The 19,748-nt window shown below is 41.5% G+C and overlaps 1 protein-coding gene across 4 annotated transcripts in view; it reads left to right on the top strand.

Annotated features, from left to right (window-relative positions):
• Nucleotides 1-19,748, top strand: part of TFDP1 (transcription factor Dp-1) — a 57,247-nt gene that overhangs the window by 16,452 nt on the left and 21,047 nt on the right. For all 4 annotated transcript variants that reach the window (XM_054838898.1, XM_054838895.1, XM_054838917.1 and 1 more), the window contains exon 4: nt 19,570-19,676. In XM_054838898.1, the coding sequence (XP_054694873.1) occupies nt 19,570-19,676 (107 nt within the window). The remainder of the gene's footprint in view (nt 1-19,569; nt 19,677-19,748) is intronic.

Here is a 19,748-nt window from a genome sequence, read left to right as displayed (position 1 = left end):
CACACCCATGAACAAAAAAAGTGTGCAGGTAGAGTACCTGATCCTTAGCAGCTATCATTTTCCCTACCCTCCTGTGGGCAGTAAATCTGGCGGTTTTGTCAGGTTGGATACTTGAGGGGACGTTTTACATCCATGTAGGCGTCTGTCTAGACCCCATTACAGTCAGTGGAGAGCTAGTCAAAACAGACAGTACAGTCTAGACAGCAAGAATTGGAAATGTGAATCTCCCATTATTACGTAGCTCTTAAAGTGGGCAAAATACAGGCCATTTCATTGCTTGTAGAATTTTTAAAATTCAAGTGATTAAATGGTTTATTATAGGCTTGCAGCTCCTCCGGTTTGAGAGTCTAGCTCTATTCTCAATGTATACTACCATGAAGCTTAGCAAACTAAGCTATCCTCAGTTAATTTTTGCACCTCATTGCTTTTTGGGGAGTTCTGTAAAGTTAATGGACAGCGACTAATTCTCAATATTGAGAAGAAACAACTGTTTCTCTTGGCTTGATCATTTTATGTTTCTTGCCTCTACCTTGTCTGTGCAGGCTCTGTAGTCTGAATCAGAGATTAAAATAACAAATATTTTGTCACTAAAGTATTCAGATAGGTATCAGAATTTATTCACTATAGTAGTACTTATTTTCTGTTGCCACTTTTAAATAATTTTTAGATTTTTTTGGTGTAGTCTTTAAATATTGGAATTTTTAACGTAACTACTATACACAGAAGTACTGTCTATACACAAAAGTGTATAGCACTGTGCTTTCTAAAAGTAGCTGTCTACATTACATGCCATTTTATCTAAAAGTCCAATCCTTTCCTGTTCTGCTAAGTTTGTGCAAAATTTCTCTTAATTTCACAATGAAGAGGATTCAGTCCACAACGATAGATAAAAAACTAAGAGTAAGCTTTCCACAGGGCAGCAGAAGTGTATCTGGTATACTTCTTAGGATGAATTGAAGGAGGTCAGGAAAGAATCTTTATATTTTTCTCTAGTGATCATCATTAAAAGTGGGGGGTTTTCTTTTTTTTTTTTTTTTCTTAGATACGTGATGAAAAGGGGATATCGCTCATCTTGATATGCCGAACAGTTATGGTGCACAACCTCTTGCTCAAAAAGTGCTAAAGCTGTAGAATCTGGGGGAGAGAGGGTACGTTAGGGAATTATCTCTGTGTCCTAGTCTTGTCCTTACATTCATTCCCTGATTGTCCACTAATACCAACTGTCAGAAACAGGTTACCAACCTAGACAGATTTTTTTACTTCAACTAGTGAGGACATGCTTCAGTCTAATTTTGAAGAGACTGGTCTCAGCCATGAACTTCAGATTAGGATTTTTGTTTTTAATGCAGAGACTGACTTTATTTGTTTTAAGAGGAGAAAATAGTAAAAAAACAAAACAATTGTTTATAATGCATGTAATTTTGAGTAAATTGGTCTTGGACATAAAATATCATTCTCAAAAATACTCTAAAAAAGTCTTCAAAAACATCTGTAGTTTGGAATAAGAGGGTATCAGTATTTCTATGTGGTAGAAGTGAGCTGGAAGCTTGTGCTTCTTCCAGTGCTTGTGCAACCTGCAGAAGAGGTTGTGTGTAAATTCCTGTGTTCTCTGATACCCCTGTGTATTTCCATTACTGGAGAGTAGCACCCATTTAGCCCTGAAAAAACAGCGTTCCATGGAGCTGCTCAAGCAAGGTGCAAGTGTTCCTGCGTTTTAAGATGACACCTCTGCTCACTGGAGGAAGATTTTCTCTCTGCCTACTTCTGTTACTTCACCACTGAGAAATTACTCTAGAAAGCTAATTCTTAAAGTTGAATCTTGGAAAAGTCCCAGTGGAGCAATATACCAGTTATATTAGCCCCTTTTTGATCTAAGGCCATATTGATTCCCAGATCTGATAAATGTTTCAGAAAATGTACTATCTAATTAGTGTTTCTTGATGGAAATGCATATGTGTGGGATAAATTTGTTTACTGTTTGAGTATTTGCCAGTCCTTGGATGAGGAAACTTAGGTAAGGCAGGTTTTCAGTATGTTTGGCTGCTATTGAAAAGCTCTGACCTCCTCGGAGGACAGGAGGTATGGCATTCACGTCCTAGTGCAGCTTTCCTGTTAAGTGCAAGGTCTGCTGAGTTTGGTCTGGTAGGGTTTAAGTGGCACAAATACCCAGATTTCGTCTAGAATGGTTTGTTTTGGTACAAATATGACTGTGAAAGGTTTGATGTACCTGGTAACCAGGAAGATGGTTTTCTTACATAAACTTGTTCAGGAGAGAAGCACCGATGTAACGTGCAGAGTGTGAGAGGGGAGGTTTTAGTTTCAGGAAATCCTGAGCAACGCCAGGAGCTTTTAAAATGTAGCTTTGTGAATGAGTTAACGTGCACAGCAAAAGCCAGCTGTATATCCAGATGTCCTCTCACTCATGAACTCTCTATAAAGCTACTTAGTTTGATATCTGCTGCTTGCCCTGTGCTGTTGTATTCACTGTCAGCTTCAGTTGTGACATTGTGGAGGAATGCTACATCCCATTGGAAGCAGGTGTAAGTTTCCTTTGCTCATTCCAAAATACCCAATGGTATTTTTTTCCCTAAAGTTTCAGTTGCTGAGAACATCATTACACAGGGCTCTTTCCATTGCTTGTTACCCTAGATTTCAGGAATGGGTTTTGTGGAAATTGTGCCTAAATTAATCCTACTAAGCCCTCAAATTACAATCAGAAGCAATATTTATAAAAATTTCAAAGGTTAAGTGAAGAACAGCTCTAAGGGCACCCAAATTGTGACTTATAGCTCTGTTCCTTTTTTGGCAATAATAAAAAGGATAAATTGTTTTATTGAAGACAGAATAAGAGAGCAGCTTAATTGTGGAGTAAAATTCCAAATTTACTTGATGGTAATTGTTTGCCTCTTGCATACCTTGGTTATGAGGCAGGGATAATCTCATTTGGATATTTTAATTGTTAGTTTGTTTCCATTCTGAGATTAAAAAAATATTTTTTTTAATTCCTAACTTTGTTTTGGAATATGTTTGAGAGTCTAGCTCTATTCTCCTGAAATTGCTAAAATTCACCCTGTACATGGACTTTGATAATTATAATGAGAATTAATTTTGAGAGTTAGAAAATACATATGGGTTGGAGGGATGGAAAGAATTTTTAATGGGCACTGAACCAGTAAAACTTCCTCACGAGTTTGTGTCTTCTAAAAGTTATTTGGCAATGAATTTGAGAGACTTAGAAATTTTGGTGTTCAGGGAGGTTGCATTTTGAGGAAAACTGCTACATTCTGGTCCTTGTTATAGTCAAATTAGGGTTGATATTTAAGTATTAGAGAGAACACTGTTCAATTATAATCATGCCCCTTGCTTGTAAAGATATTTGAGTGAAAGAAATTACCTGCTTCAGATGAGTGCAAGGGAAAAGGTAACAAATGATATTTAATGTTGTATTGAAATTAAAGTTCTTAAATTAGTTTTAAAATTACTGAGAAAGAAAATTTGGATCTTCTGTCATGCCAGTAGGTGGCATTATTGGTATGTAACCAGAAAATACTTGTAAAAAATCACCTTACCTCCTTTCAACTCTTAGACTTTAAAATATGTTTTCACATTTTATGGGCATAAAGAACTTCAGGTTTGTTTTCATTTCAGATTTGGTAATTGAAAAAAAAAGTCAAACGTAAATTTTTACGGTATATTTAGACTCTTACATTTCAACGTTGCCTAACTGCAAGATTCTTTTCATTTATATGACAAGAAACTTTGGCAGTGATTCATACTTTAGAAAACAGACATATGTCTGATCATTGGTTATAAAATACTCGTGTATTATTGCAGCTGAGGTAATTCCAAACAATTATTATTATCTACAGTCAAGCTCAGGAAATAAAACTGCTACAAATAGGAATGGTATTTGGAAAAGTCTAAAAAGACTTAAAAGTCTAAAGGTAGACCACACAGTTTATTTCAACACAAACTTGGAAAGACTGGTTTGTAATAGCTAGAGTAAAGTATTACTAGTCATATCTAAGGGTGATAAGAATCGCCTAGAAGTCTGAGTTGATGTAAGATATTACTTAGACATGTAGTAGTACTACACACTGGGAAAGATCAATGTCTTTGTAAAAGTGCTTAGAATTGCTGTGTAAGCATGTTGTCTTAAGAGGATGGTGTGACGTGTTCAATAAGCAGAGATATTGTTACTTGATTTGGCACACAACTTAGAGATAGTCATCTGTGTGTTGTCAAAGCTTATGGTAGGTTGATAACCTCAAAAAGAGTTGTTTTCTGTTGTGAGACATACATTACAAACTGCAACTTCACAGGAGTGACATCTGAGGAATCGGCTCCTAGAATATAATCGTCACCTCTGTCTTCTTTCACAGATCTTCTAAGTACACCCTTTATACATATTCTGTATATATGTAATCTAAATAATCTAGTCAAGTTGATGCTTTTGTGGTAAGGAGTAATTTTCTTTGTAGGTGATGTGGACTGGTGTCCTGGTTTTGGCTGAGATAATTTTATTTCTAGTAGCCGGTGTAGTGCTGTGTTTTGGATTTAGGATGAGAATAATGTTGATAACTGATGTTTTTAGTTGTGACTAGGTAGTTGTAGTGTCTATACCAAGTCAAGGACTTTTCAGCTTCCCACACCATGCCAGGTGCACAAGAAGCTGGGAGAGCACAGCCAGGACAGCTGACCCAGACTGGCCAAAGGGATATTCCCTACCATGTAATGTCATTCACTGTATGTAACTGGGGAAGCTCCTGGGAGGCAGGATTGCTGCTCAGAAACAGACTGGGCGTGGTGTTGGTTTTTTTCCCCTTCCGCATGTGGTGAGCAATTGCATTTGTGCATCACTTGTTATATATAATACATACTTTAATGTTGTTGTTGTTATTACTATTACTACTATTATTATTCTATTCCTTTGTTATTCTATTAAACTGTCTTTATCTCAGCCCATGAGTTGTGGCGTTTTTTTGTTGGTTTGTTTTTTCCATTTTCCTCCCCATCCCTTGAGGGGGGGAGGATTGAGCAAGTGGCTGCGTGGTGCTTAGTTACCATCTGGGGTTAAACCACGACAGTCCTTTTCTGGTTCCCAGTGTGGAGCATGAAGGGTTAAGATAATGACAGATCTGACCAGAGCATGTTAAAACAAATTTGTTACAAGCATTTATTATATTAGTTTAATCGTTGCTGGTTACAATCTTGTTTTATTTGTTCTCAGAGTTGTGCTATGTAACACCTTACTTGCCATATATACTGATTATCAGTGTTTATGTGTGGTTTGTCACCTCTGGGTGTTGCATTAGGGTTATAGCTCTGCTGTTTGGTGTACTACTGGCTTATGGTATGATAAAATCATTGATAGTCAGACCAGTTTTGTATTTGTATTCAGTGGCAGTGGAGCGACAGCAATGGTTTCATCTCCGTACTTTGGGAGCCATCTGTCAGAAGCTATTAGTAATTACACTTTTTACTTTTTCTCCTCGGTGAGCCAATATGTAGGAGAGACACCTTCCTTCACCTTCCCCTTCTTCTCCAGGCTAATTACAATAGCTCTTGAGAATGTTAAATATCCTTGGGATGTTCAGATGAGCATGCTTCTATTGCTAGTTCTCCTGAATGTGGTTCAGTTCTTGCTTAGGGTTAAACAACTATTTAAGAATCAGAGATCAACCCCGGTGACAGATGGCACTGCAGCTGAACCAGAGAACCAACCCACACTAGTATCAGTCGCCCCTATACTTAAGAAGAAATGGACACCAAAGTCAGCTTATTTAGTGAAGGATGATGAAACAGGGCCATCACAGGAACAGGAGGAAGAGACAGAACCAGAGATAACCACCTGTTCCATATCCCTGAGTGAGCTGTGAGATATGCGAAAAGATTTCAGCTGAGCAACTTGTCACCTGGCTGCTTGGATGTTGGGATAGCTGGATGTCCTGGTTTTTGGCTTGGATAGAGTTAATTTTCACGAGAAGCTGTGAGGGGACACAGCCAGGACAGCTGACCCAAACTAGCCAAAGGGATATTCCATACCATATGACATCATGCTCAGTATATAAAGGGGGGCGGTGGGGGAGGAGGGGTCGCTGCTGGGGGATGGCCTGGGCATCAGGCTCCAGGGAGGTGAACAAGTTGCATTGTGTATCACCTGCTTTGTATATTCTAAGTACTGTTGTTGTTATTTTCCTCTCAAGTAAACTGTCCGTATCCCAACCCATGAGTTTTACCTTTTTCTTCCCTGGTGGGGGAAGGGTGAGTGAGTGGCTGCATGGTGCTTAGCTGCCAGCTGGAACTAAACCACAAGACGGGGACAGTGGCCTGGAATTAGAGGGTAGGGAGGCCAAGCAGCTGGGATCCCTGTCCCAGGAAGGGGGCATTGACAAGGCAATTGGAAAAGGGACACAAGCCCTCAGCCTCTGGATGCGACTCTTGTCAGGTGTGAGGGAAAGGTATCCCTTCAAAGAAGATGTTTTATGTCATCCAGGCAAGTGGACCACTATGGAGAGAGGTATCCAGTACCTGAGGGAATTAGCTGTGAGGGATATGGTTTATTATGACACAGACAACATGCAGTTACCCACAGATCCAGGTGAAGTCCAGTGTACCCGACCCATGTGGTGGAGGTTTGTACAAAGCGCATAGGCAATGTATACAAAATCATTGGCAGTACTGGCCTGGAAAGATGAAGAGGCACCAACAGTGAATGAAGTGGCTGGCCAACTCTGGTGATACAAAGAAAATCTCTCTTCCTCCCTATGGGCCTGTGTCTCAGCTGTGGAAAGACTGTCCAAAAAAATCAAAAAACATGTTTGAGAAACTGCCCTGGGAGGTCTGGCAACTTAAAGAGGATATGTCCAGTTCCCTGCTTGTATGGACCACTATCTCAGCTATTAGGAGTAAGTGTTCCTCTGCTGAAGGGAGAGGATATAGAAGGTACGCGCCATGAGGCACCTGTGGTTTTACCTGAGTGACCACGGAGAGGACATGAGGAAGTGGGATGGAAAACTGACCTCGACCCTAGAGGCTTGGGTATCTGAATTGCAAGGAAAAACAATCTCATGGGAGTTCTTCCAGCTCCAGTCTCCAGTGGGCAGTTCCCCAGAGTAGGAAGACTGATCTTACTTCCGATCTTATGGAAGGAGCTTCTGATTTGTATTTACAATAAGTGAGTAACAAGGATGAGATTCGAACCCACGTGTGCCACATGAATCCATTCATCTGTAATGAATACTATGACCAGGACTAGAGGGGCCCTGCCTCCAGCCAGGTGGAGGAGAGGGACAACCGGGTTTACTGGACTATGCTATCAAGCTATAAAGGGGCAGAATCCATCTGTATTTCTGGAGTGATGGGGGGATCCCAACAGTTGACTGTATTGGAAGCCAAAGTGAGTCCAATGGGGAATGAGTGGCAAAAGCACCCCGTTGTGACTGGCCCAAAGGCTCCGTGCATCTTTGGCATAGACTACCTCAGGAGAGGGTATTTCAAGGACCTAAAAAGGTACCGATGGGCTTTTGGCATAGCTACCTTGGAGTCGGAGGAAATTAAAGAGCTGTCTACTTTGCCCAGTCTCTCGGAGGACCCTTCTGTTGTGGGGTTGCTGAGGGTCAGAGAACAACAGGTGCCAATCGCTACCACAGTGGTGTGCCAGCAGCGATACTGCACCAGCCAAGACCCCCTGATTCCCATCCGTAAGCTGATTTGTCAACTGGAGAGACAGGGAGTGATCAGCAGAACCAGCTCACCCTTTAACAGACCCATATGGCCAGTGTGAAAGTGTAATGGAGAGTGGAGGCTGACAGTAGACTATCGTGGTCTGATTGAAGTCACGCTGTCCATGAGTACTGCTGTGCCAGACATGCTGAAACTTCAGTATGAACTGGAGTCAAAGGCAGCCAAGTGGTATGCCACAGCTGATATCACGAATGTGTTTTTCTCCATCCCTTTGGTGGCAGAGTGCAGGCCACAGTTTGCTTTTGCTTGGAAGACTGTCCAGTACACCTGGAATTGACTGCCCCAGGGGTGGAAACACAGCCCCACCATTTGCCATGGACTGATCCAGACTGCACTGGAACAGGGTGAAGCTCTGCAGCACCTGCAATACACTGAGAATATCATCGTATGGGGCAACACAGCAGTCTCTGAGAAAGGGAAGAAAATAGTCCAAACCCTTCTGAAAGCTGGTTTTGCCATAAGACAAAGTAAGGTCAAGGGACCTGCAGAGGAGATCCAGTTTTTGGGATTAAAATCATAGAATCATAGAATTGTTTAGGTTGGAAAACACCCTTAAGATCAAGTCCAACTGTTAACCTAGCACTGCCAAGTCCACCACTAAACCATGTCCCTAAGCACCACATCTACGCGTCTTTTAAATACCTCCGGGGATGGTGACTCAGTCACTTCCCTGGGCAGCCTGTTCCAGTGCTTGACAACCCTTGTCGGTGAAGCCATTTCTCCGAATATCCAATCTAAACCTCCCCTGGCCCAACTTGAGGCCATTTCCTCTTGTCCTAGCACTTGTTACTTGGGAGAAGAGACCAACCCCCACGTGGCTACAGCCTCCTTTCAGGCAGTTGTAGAGAGCAATAAGGTCTCCCCTCAGCCTCCTTTTCCCCAGGCTAAACAACCCCAGTTCCCTCAGCTGCTCCTCACAAGACTTGTGCTCTAGACCCTTCTCCAGCTTTGTTGCCCTTCTCTGGACACGCTCCAGCACCTCAATGTCCTTCTTGTAGTGAGGGGCCCAAAACTGAACATAGTACTCAAGGTGCTGCCTCACTAGTGCCAAGTACAGGGGGATGATCCCTGCTCCTGCTGGCCACACTATTTCTGACACAAGCCAGGATGCTGTTGGCCTTCTTGGCCACCTGGGCACACTGCTGGCTCATATGCAGCTGGCTGTTGACCAACATCCCCAGGTCTTTTTCTGCCAGGCAGCTTTCCAGCCACTCTTCCCCAAGCCTCTAGTGTTGGATGGGGTTGTTGTGACCCAAGCGCAGGACTCAGCACTGAGCCTTGTTGAACCTCATACAGTTGGCAAGTTGGGTGTTGTCAGATCCCAGTGGATGCAATCAACAAAATGGCGGCTATGTCTCCACCAACGAGCAAAAAGGAAACACAGGCTTTCTTAGGCATTGTGGGTTTCTGGAGAATGCGTCTTCCAAATTACAGTCTGATTGCAAGCCCTCTTTATGAAATGACCCAGAAGAAGAACAATTTCAAATGGGTCCCTGATCAACAACAAGCCTTTGAACAAATGAAACAAGAAACAGTTCATGCAGTAGCCCTTGGGCCAGTCCAGGAGGGACCAGACGTAAAAAATGTGCTCTGCACTGCGGCCAGGGAGAATGGCCCTACCTGGAGTCTGTGGCAGAAAGCACCAGGGCAGACTCGAGGTTGAGCTGTGGGATTTTGGAGTCAGAGATAGAAGGATCCGAGGCCTGCTACACTCCAACTGAAAATTGACAGTATATGAAGGGGTTTGAACCACTTTGGAGGTGGCTGGTACTGAAGCACAGCTCCTCCTGGCACCCTGACTGCCAGGATGTTCAAAGGGAGGGTCTCTACACACCATGCAACTGATGCTGCGTGGAGTAAGTGGGTTGCACTGATGGGCTCAATTAGGAAACCCCAGTTGCCCAGGAATTCTGGAAGTGATCATGGACTGGCCAGCAGGAATTTTGGAATATCGCCAGAGGAGGAGGTTATGCGTGTTGAAGAGTCCCTGCCATGTAATAAATTGCCAGAAAATGAGAAGCCATCTGCCATGTTCACTGATGAGTCCTGTCACATTGTGGGGAAGCATTGGAGGTGAACTACACGACAAGTTGCAGAAGCTGCTGAAGAGGAAGGTGAGTCGAGTCAGTTGGCAGAGGTGAAAGCCATCCAGCTGGCTTTAGACATTGCTGAAAGAGAAAAGTGGCCAGTGCTCTACCTCTGTACTGACTCATGGGTGGTGGCCAGTGCCCTGGGGGTGGTTACAGCAGTGGAAGCAGAGCAACTGGCAGCGCAGAGGCAAACCCATCTGGGCTGCCCCAGCGTGGCAAGATATTGCTGCCCAGCTAGAGAAGCTGGATGTGAAAGTACATCATGTAGATGCTCACGTACCCAAGAGTCGGGCTACTGAGGAACATCAAAACAAACCTGCAGGTGGATAAGGCTGCTCAGATTGAAGTGGCTCAGGTGGATTTGGACTGACAGCATAAGTGTGAGTTCTTTATAGCTCGCTAGGCCCATGACACCTCAGGCTATCAAGGAAGAGATGGAACATATAGATGGGCTCGTGATCAAGGGGTAGACTTGACCGTGGACACTATCACACAGGTTATCCATGAATGTGAAACATGGGCTGCAATCAAGCAAGCCAAGCAGTTAAAGCCTCTCTGGTATGGAGGATAATGGCTGAAATATAAATATGGGGAGGCATAGCAGATCGATTATATGACACTCCCACCCATCCACCAAGGCAAGCACTGTGTACTTAGAATGGTGGAAGCAACCACTGGATGGCCGGAAACACGTCCCGTGCCCCATGCCACTGCCTGGAACACTATCCTGGGCCTTGAAAAGCAAGTCTTGTGGTGACATGGCACCCCAGAAAGAATTTTAATCAGACAATGGGACTAATTTCTGAAACAATGTCATAGACAGCTGTGCCAAAGAGCATGGCATTGAGTGGGTGTATCACATCCCCTATCATGCACCAGCCTCTGTGAAAATCGAATGATACAATGGACTGTTAAAGACTACGCTGAGAGCAATGGGTGGTGAGACCTTCAAACATTGGGATGCACATTTAGCAAAGGCCACCTGGTTAGTCAACAGTAGAGGGTCTACCAATCGAGCTGGTCCTGCCCAATCAAAACTTCCACGTACTGTAGAAGGGTGTAAAGTTCCCATAGTGCACATAAAGAATATGTTGGGGAAGACAGTCTGGGTTACTCCTGCCTCAGGAGGAGTAACCCATCTGTGGGATTGCTTTTGCTTAAGGAACTGGGTGCACTTGGTGGGTGATGCAGGGGGATGGAGAAGTCCAGTGTGTACCTCAAGGGGATTTGATTTTGGGTGAGAATAGTCAATGATTTAAATTGTATGAGGTTAATTGCTACATAATATGGCATATTGTCACTACTATGATTGCTGTATGCCATAACAATGGTATTACAGTAAGAATCACCCAGACTAATGAAGAATGAACTTTGATGAAACTGAGCAAGGTGTAGAGGTGATGAAGCCAGAACTGGCTTCAGCAACAAGTGCCCAGCAACATCCTCAAAATTGACATCTTCAACCCACAGACCATGGGCATGGGCTGTGCCAGATACATCAGCTACAAGCTCTGGATGCAGCATGCAACAGTTGAATATAGCACACCATCTCCCCTGTCCTGAAAGACTGTTATGACAGATGGAGTCATGGACTAAATGAACTTGGTGGACTTTTTAGAGGAATGGCCCAGAGACTAAGGGAATCATAGAATCATAGAATGGTTTGGGTTGGAAGGGACCTTAAAGATCGTCTAGTTCCAACCCCCCTGCTACGGGCAGGGACACCCTCCACTAGACCAGGTTGCCCAAAGCCTCATGCAACCTGGTCTTAAACACTTCCAGGGATGGGGCATCCACAACCTCTCTGGGGAACCTGTGCCAGTACCTCACCACTCTCACAGTAAAGAATTTCTTCTTAACATCTAATCTAAATCTACCCTCCTTCAGCTTAAACCCATTACCCCTTGTCCTGTCACTGCACTCCCTGATAAACAGTCCCTCTCCAGCTTTCCTGTAGGCCCCTTCAGGTACTGGAAGGCTGCTATAAGGTCTCCCCGGAGCCTTCTCTTCTCCAGGCTGAACAACCCCAACTCTCTCAGCCTGTCCTCACAGGAGAGGTGCTCCAGCCCTCTGATCAGCTTCGTGGCCCTCCTCTGGACTCGCTCCAACAGCTCCATGTCTCTCCTGTACTGGGGCCCCCAGAGCTGGAATGATATCTGTGTGTACATATCAAAAAGACAGGAAAAGTGGTGGTGATTAATTGGAATGTATTGAGAAGTATAGGACCTGGGCATGACATATGGAATAAGGGGTGGATACTCTCCTGGTTTCGGCTAGTAGCCGTTACAGTGCTGTGTTTTGGATTTAGTGTGAGAATATTGTTGATAACACACTCATGTTTTAATTGTTGCTAGGTAGTTGTACTGTCTACACCAAGTCAAGGACTTTTCAGCTTCCCACACCGTGCCAGGTGCACAAGAAGCTGGGAGAGCACAGCCAGGACAGCTGACCCAGACTGGCCAAAGGGATATTCCCTACCATGTAATGTCATTCACTGTATGTAACTGGGGAAGCTCCTGGGAGGCAGGATTGCTGCTCAGAAACAGACTGGGCGTGGTGTTGGTTTTTTTCCCCTTCCGCATGTGGTGAGCAATTGCATTTGTGCATCATTTGTTTATTATTATAATAATAATAACAAAAATAGTAATAATGATAATAATATCATTTTCCTTTGTTACTCTATTAAACTGTCTTTATCTCAACCCATGAGTTTGGGGTTTTTTCCCATTCTCCTCCCTATGCCCTTGTAGGATAGGTTGCGTGGTGCTTAGTTACCATCTGGGGTTTAACCAGGACAAGTGGATGAAAGGAACTTTAAATGGCACTTTTAAACTAATGTTTTTATCCTAGCTGTGTTTTCAAGACTCCTCTTGCACTTGGAAGAAAGCAGCGGTTCAAGCTTAGTGATTTAGGGTAGATTTTGTAAAGCGAAATGCAGACAAAATACTGTAAACAGTCGTTGAGGGATCTACTTGGCATTTGATTTCCTATTAGCTGTGGTAGCAGAGAAGCCGTGTAAAAGTGGGCAACTGAAACTTTCAAGCTCACGGAATAAAATGTTCTAAGGCCTATTGCTGTCAGTTTTATTGACAGCAGCCCAAAAAACTGGATAGAACAGTACTTCTGATTAATGACAGATGTTTTAGAAGTAGCTCATCTTTTTCTAATTCTTGCATCTTGTACATATATAGTTTTTTGGTACTGGAAATAAATGTATTGCATTGAACAAAATCCAAAAAAAAGGGTTGGAAAGCTTCTCTAAACCTCCAGTTCTGAATTATTTCAAACTTTCTGTTTACAGGAGATGCAGATGCTTTGCTCTTACTTTACTCAGGAGGAAGGTACTACTAACAGCATACCAAGCTGTCAACTACATGGCTGAACTAGCCAAATGCAACTTTCTTGAGTAGGATAGTGGCAAATAAGAATTAGGTGAAGATGATATGAAGACAAGTAGAGGCCATGACTAAAGATCAATGAGTCTAATGTAAGGTCTTCTAGAACACTGTAGCACTATCTGTAATAAGGCCCACGATTTGCCGAGACCCTGAGAAAAATCTGTCATCTGATAACCCAGAGCTTTTCAATTGAAAAAAGAATCTTTGCAAAAAATGAGGTGGACTTAAGCGACTTTACATTCCTGTGAGAGACCTGGCTCGTTTTTTTGATTCCAAACTTGATAATTGTTCCGACAATTTTCTACTGAGACCAGCTTGTGGTTGGGGGGTGACACACTGGAAAGAGAAGGGCAGATTGTGCACTTAAGGCTAGTTTGCATTTCGTTACTTAGGGTTTTGTTTATTCTAAGCAGTTGGTTTGATGGACAGGTTTGGAGCTGAATTAGCTTTGTCTGTATTTGCTTTACAAACTGGTGGCAGTATGGAATTTCACTAGTGATGTTGATGTGGAATTCCCTCCTCTGCTTCTCCTATCTATTTTGTTACAAAAAAAAAAAATCCACATACAGAAGACTGCCAAAATTGAATCTACAACATTTTCCAGATAATTATCATAGTTTTCATGTAATCTTATATCAATCATTTGCATCTTAAGCAGTACAGGTACTCTGGCTTTGTATAAATTCCATTCCTATTAACTTTTTTTAAAAATTCTTGAAATAAGGAATGTGATGTTACAGATGGCACTTGGCCTTCTCAGAAGTGACAGTGGAATCTAGTGTCCGTGTCACTTCATAAAATCTTCATGGAAAGTCTCACTGGTCTTTTTTGGTCTCACGAAAGAGACCCATTGGTCTCTTCAACTGAAGCTCTCTTAGTTACGACTTTTATCAGATTATGGATATTAATGTTACCTTTTTGAGAACATAAGTCATATTTGACTTGTATTGAGACTGGCTTAATAATATTACTGCCTTTGAGTTGTGTAGCTGTTGTTAAGCTAGATTCCAACTGCTCTGTTAAAATCAATTTCAAAGCTTATGTAATTACGACAAAGTTTGTAGAGTTCATAAGAATGGTTATAAGCAGCATACCACAAGCTGTCATCTGCAAGGTTAATTTTCTTTAGACTTTTCTTAAAAGAACCCTTTGCTTAACTCCTAACATTTGATCACGTATTTACTTACAAACTAGTCTGCTAGATGGAGTTGGGTTGGGACTGTTGCAGGAGATGGTAGGAATTACTTTACATTCTGACAAAACACTCTCTTCTCATACTGTGTGTTCTTCTTTTGGGTTGTAATAATTCAGAAAGTGCTTGCAAAATTGCCTTCTTAGCAAATCCAGTTCTACCATGTACAATATTGCTTCTATGCTAGAAGGCAGGCTGACAAGACTTACTTTGTTTGAGACTGCATTATCAGGAAACTGACTTGTTTTTTTGTTTACTTCTGTTGTTGCATCACTTCTGTTGCTCTCTCTTACACAAGTAAAGAAAACAAAGATTGCATCAGAAAGTGGTACAACACCTAGAATGCATGGGATTTCTGCTCCTGAGGCAAGGAGTACCTCAGCCCAACCTCTTTAGTCTGAAATGTCAAAGTCACTACGGTTTCATGAACTGGAGCAGTCAGCTTTTAGATAGATCTACTGCTTTGTCTGCAGAGGGCGCTCCTTTCTCTAATTTTAGATGTACTGTGTCTTTTTCTGTGGCATCTCAAGTTATTTAAAATGTTCATAATTGGCTGTATTACCAGTCTGTCTTACTGCTAAAATTCTGCAAGAGAATCTTTCTTTTTTGGTAAAATTCTTGAGTTTGTTTTCATATGCAAGTGAAGGTTCAGTTCAAGATTCTCCCCTAAACGCAATCAGTAACCAAAGAAGGTTATTTACCGTGTACTCTGTATGAAGAGAGCTCCTATCTGGAACAGTTTGTAGACAAATAACAGGCTTTGTTAAAGGGTACTGCTACTTGTGCTGTGCCTGTTTTACACAGCATTACTCCTTGGTCCCATCTGTATCATTATCTTCGGTTTGGAGGCATTCTGGAACTTCTTATTGATGAAGTTCTACTTCCCTTTAGGTTTAATGATTGCTTATAAGTTAGTAGAGTAGTCTTCCAAACTAGCGATGCTTGGAAGACTGAGAATTTAAGTAGAAATTATGTCCTGTGGGGTTTTTTTCTGCTTTACATGGCCTTTTCTCATGGCTTTTGAAGTGTTCAGAAGAAGGAGGGGAAAAAAAAAGTTAGGAACTAGCAGTATTAATAATGTGTTTGTTTTGAAAAGGAAGAAGAGTTGGTGCCAGGGAAGCTGTTTGCAAACTTGCGATTTAATTTTTACATGCTGCTATGCACACCATATGTTGGCCACAAAGTACAGGATTATTTGGATTGCAGTGATTGCTGTAACAGTAATTAACAAATTATTAGTAAAATTCCTTTGAGAAAGCAAGCAGTCAATCACTTGCAAAGCTAAGTTAATAAAATTATATTTCTGCTTGTATACTTAACAAACAAACAAAAAACCCCCCCACACAAAACCACTATGAAACCAGAGCATTATGAGCCTTTGATGGATATGGTGGATATGAGAAACGTTTGCACAACAGGTAAATGAGAAAATAGTAGGATGAACTTGGGCAGAGAAAAATTTAAAATACCCTTTTTTAAAAAAAACCCCTTTTTTCCTTCTTCCCCCTCCATTGTTGAGCAATTGTGCTCTTTCTTATTTAGTATGATATCTTTTATAAGTTGACTTTGACTTTGCTTTGAACTATGAAGCGTGTGTTACTGTTCTTCCAGTAGTATTTGCATTTCCTTGCCAATCAGTTTGTGCCATAGAAACACATGTACTTTGCAGTTTCTGTATAGATCCAGATTGGTTCAGTTGCATGAATCAACTCTGGCACAGCACTACAGGAAATGTTAATGTAATTAAAAACTTTAAAGAAGTATAGTGTGTACTCGTCCCTTCACACAGATGTTTTAGTTGCAAGATAGCTGTTTGCATTCATAGAATTAAATGAATAATATATTGATACCGGAGGCCATCTAATCTGACCTTACAATCAAACTGGGGCCAGTTTCAAAGCACAGAGCCTTCAGTAGTTGAATTTTTCTGTGTATCTCCAGGGAACCTCCTAAATGACCTGTTGCTGTGCTTTACCTTTCTCACTGTGATTCTTTTTCCTCATGTCTGGTTGGTATTTGCTGTGCAGCAACTTGTGCAGCAACTGTTGCCTCTTTTCCTTTTGTTGTGTCTTCTGTCATCTCTGTAACTCTCCATTTGATGAAGTTGAAGACAGTGATTAGATTCCCACAAATAATACCTCTCGCTCCACCTTAATCTTCTCTTCCACAGGCTGCACACACCAGCTTCTTGTACACCATATGCTCCAGTACCCTAGCCACATTAGTGTCTTTCTGCTGGACACTCTCCTGTTTGTTAATGCCTCTCTTGCACTGTGAGCCCCAAAACTGAACAGAGTAACCCAGGCACAGCTTAAAGAGTGTTGGAGTAAAAGGGAATAATACCTTATTGATGTACTGTTCCAAAGGCAGCCTAGGATGTGGTTAAGTCTTCATTAGCATAGGGGTGTATTTCTGGGTCACATTCAGCTTATTGTCTACCTGGACCCCCAGGTCCTTTTCTGCACGTCTGCTTTCTAACCACTTGATCCCTGAGCTCTGCTGTTGCATGGAGTTACGCTGTCACAAGTGCAAGATTTTTGCATTTGTCTTTGTTGACTGCGTAAAAATTATTAAGAAACAGCACAATAGCATAACGAATTACTTTAAACATACCAGAAGAACAAGGTCTCTGAGTGCATCTAAAGAGTAGACAGATGACCAAAATTATTAGGAGAGTCATGGCAATACTGTTCTTCATGAAGTTGTCCTACTGAAGTATTGCTAGAAGTTGTTGTCTTAGGAAAAAATTAAGATAAAAAATTAATTAGGATAACGTGAATGGTTAGATACCATTGTGAACAGAGAATTATCTACCTGTGAATTCTTAAAGGACCTAGCAATGGTACTTCTGTCCTGCTAACTCAGTGCACATATAATTCATATAGTACCAGAAGGATAGAAAGCGACATACCCTGCACCAATTTCTGAAGGGTTCAGATAACTGCAGATGAGTAAGTCTGATTTCTGTTAGGCACATCGGTTGAGTACATAACAGAGAAGTAGTAGACATATGAATAAGTGTGATAATGGGCAGGAGTTAACATAGCTTTTCTAGAGGGAGGGGAAAAGGGAAGTTTTGAAGTTACGTCTTTTCAAAGTCATACCTTGAAAGAGTCAACAACCATGTGGATAAGGGTTATCTAATCAGTGTGATGCCCTTGGATTTCTTAAAAATAACAACAAAACCTCCTTGATTATCAAGGTCTTTAATCAGCCTGTTAAAGAAATTAAGGTGTCATAGAATGGCAGGGTCCTCCCATGGGTTAATAATTGGTGAAAACCAAACTAGATACAGTAAGGACCCCAAGTGAGCTATTAGCACTCAAGAAAGATCTTGAAGTCACTGTAGATTATGTGAAAATGTGGTATAAGTATTTGGTGGGAACGAACAAATTGAATTTTGATAATTATTTGGAAAGGGACAGGGAATAAAATAGAAAATGTGCATATGCCATATGTACACATATGGCATTCCTTTGTCATGAATAATGTGTCCATCCCTGCCCCCTGCAAAAATAAAGGGTAGGAGAACTAGAAAGTGTATGGGCAACAAGAACTGTCAAAAGTAAGGAAAGGCAATCAAACAGATGAGGTGTCTTAACTTTGGAAAGCAGTTACAACTCTTTATACTGGAAACATAATCTTCAGATTGCTTTGTTGTTTTTAAAGCAATGAGGAGGAGATTTAAAAAAAGACATTGACCTCCAGGAAGCTGCAAAGAAGATACACAAGCACTAATAGCCAGGGTAATTTATATCGTGTTACTTCATTCTGTGGAGAGAAAGGACAGACACAAAACAGGCTGTGATAATGATGGGTGTACTTGAAGGAACAGGAAGGTGTAACAGACTTATGTTACGAATTAGATAGCTGCTGGCTTTCTGAAAGGTCACTGGAAAGTTGGTTAATAATGAAAGAATGACAAGCTACTGCATCCTATTCAAATTTGTGTGACTGAGAATAGGTTCTTGTATGAAGCTGTCAATTTGACATGGTGTAGTAATAGCAGCTAGGAAGTACAAGCCTTTTGGAAAGCAAGGACTTAAACGAGATTTGAGTTGCCCCCAACTTTCTGTAGACTACCTGAATGCATAAGAGGGATGGTAAGCATCAAGGACTCGTTAGGGCCCTTCCTGATACAACCATTGTAAAAATGCTTACTTATTGCTTCTGTATTGGCTAATGGGAAAAACGAAGAGAAATGGGAGTTGTGCTGAGTCCTTCTGCCCCCACTGGCCCATTTAAAAGTGATCTGAGGGAAAGAACTGCTTAACGTCTTACCTGACAACCAAATGACAGATGTTTCAGCAAAATAAATGTCTCTGGTATTTTAAGACTTGTTTGACCCATTACTGTTTTTCTGTAGTCAGTATTTGTTGCCTTTGTTTGTTTGGTTTGTTTTGTGGTTTTGGGTTTTTTTTAAACTATGGCATGGAGCATCAAATTGCTAGAGGATACCTGGCTTGGTATTTTTGTAGCTGAATTTTTTGTTTTATATGGCTTAAGACTTGCTTACCTGTCAATGTTGATTGTGGATGGCTTATGAACAGGAAGAGAGCAGCTTTCCCTGCAAGGCTGGTCTACTATGTTGCATGTATTTTGCTCAGATATGGATTCTTGAAGACTTTTGTTCTTTAATTCCCTGCCTTCATCTCAGAGGGGACACTTAGAGGAAAGTTGGAAGTGTTCTCTTGGAAAGGCCTGTGATAACCAAATTTTGTATTTTGTAGACAGCATGCCTTAGAAGGATGTGTCATATGCTGGGGTGTTGGGTATATTTTTCAGGTGGTGTGGGACAAGATTTCAAAAGCCACAAAGGATAAGGGTAGAAGAGGAGGGGATTATGCTTTCTGTCAGATGCCCATTACCTCTATTACTCTGTTTTGAAAGAAAAATTGGAATACAAGGAATTAAAACCTGTTCATACTAGATCATTGACCTGTGAGGTTACATAGAAGAAAGTTTGAGAGAACATATCATTAATCTTAATTTCTTTTTGAGCTTCAAATGTGTAAATGCTACGTGTATATTGACTCTATGCAGTTCAGAGCTAGTTTCTATTAATAAGTATTGGTAGTATAGATGAAACTGGAATTGCTAAAATAATACAATGTGGCTGACCTGAAGCTTGTATTTGTTTTAGGGGTTGTTTCTCTATTGGCTGTTCATCCTTCTACAGTAAATACGCTTGGAAAACAGCTCCTGCCAAAAACATTCGGACAGTCTAATGTCAACATTGCACAACAAGTGGTAAGGAGACTTTGTGGGTTTTTTTATTGCTTATACTATTGCTTACACATACTGTAAATCTGACTTGTAGCT

The sequence above is a fragment of the Grus americana genome, chromosome 1, assembly GCF_028858705.1.
Source record: "Grus americana isolate bGruAme1 chromosome 1, bGruAme1.mat, whole genome shotgun sequence".
NCBI lineage: Eukaryota > Metazoa > Chordata > Aves > Gruiformes > Gruidae > Grus > Grus americana.
This window is presented reverse-complemented; position numbering and strand designations above follow the sequence as displayed.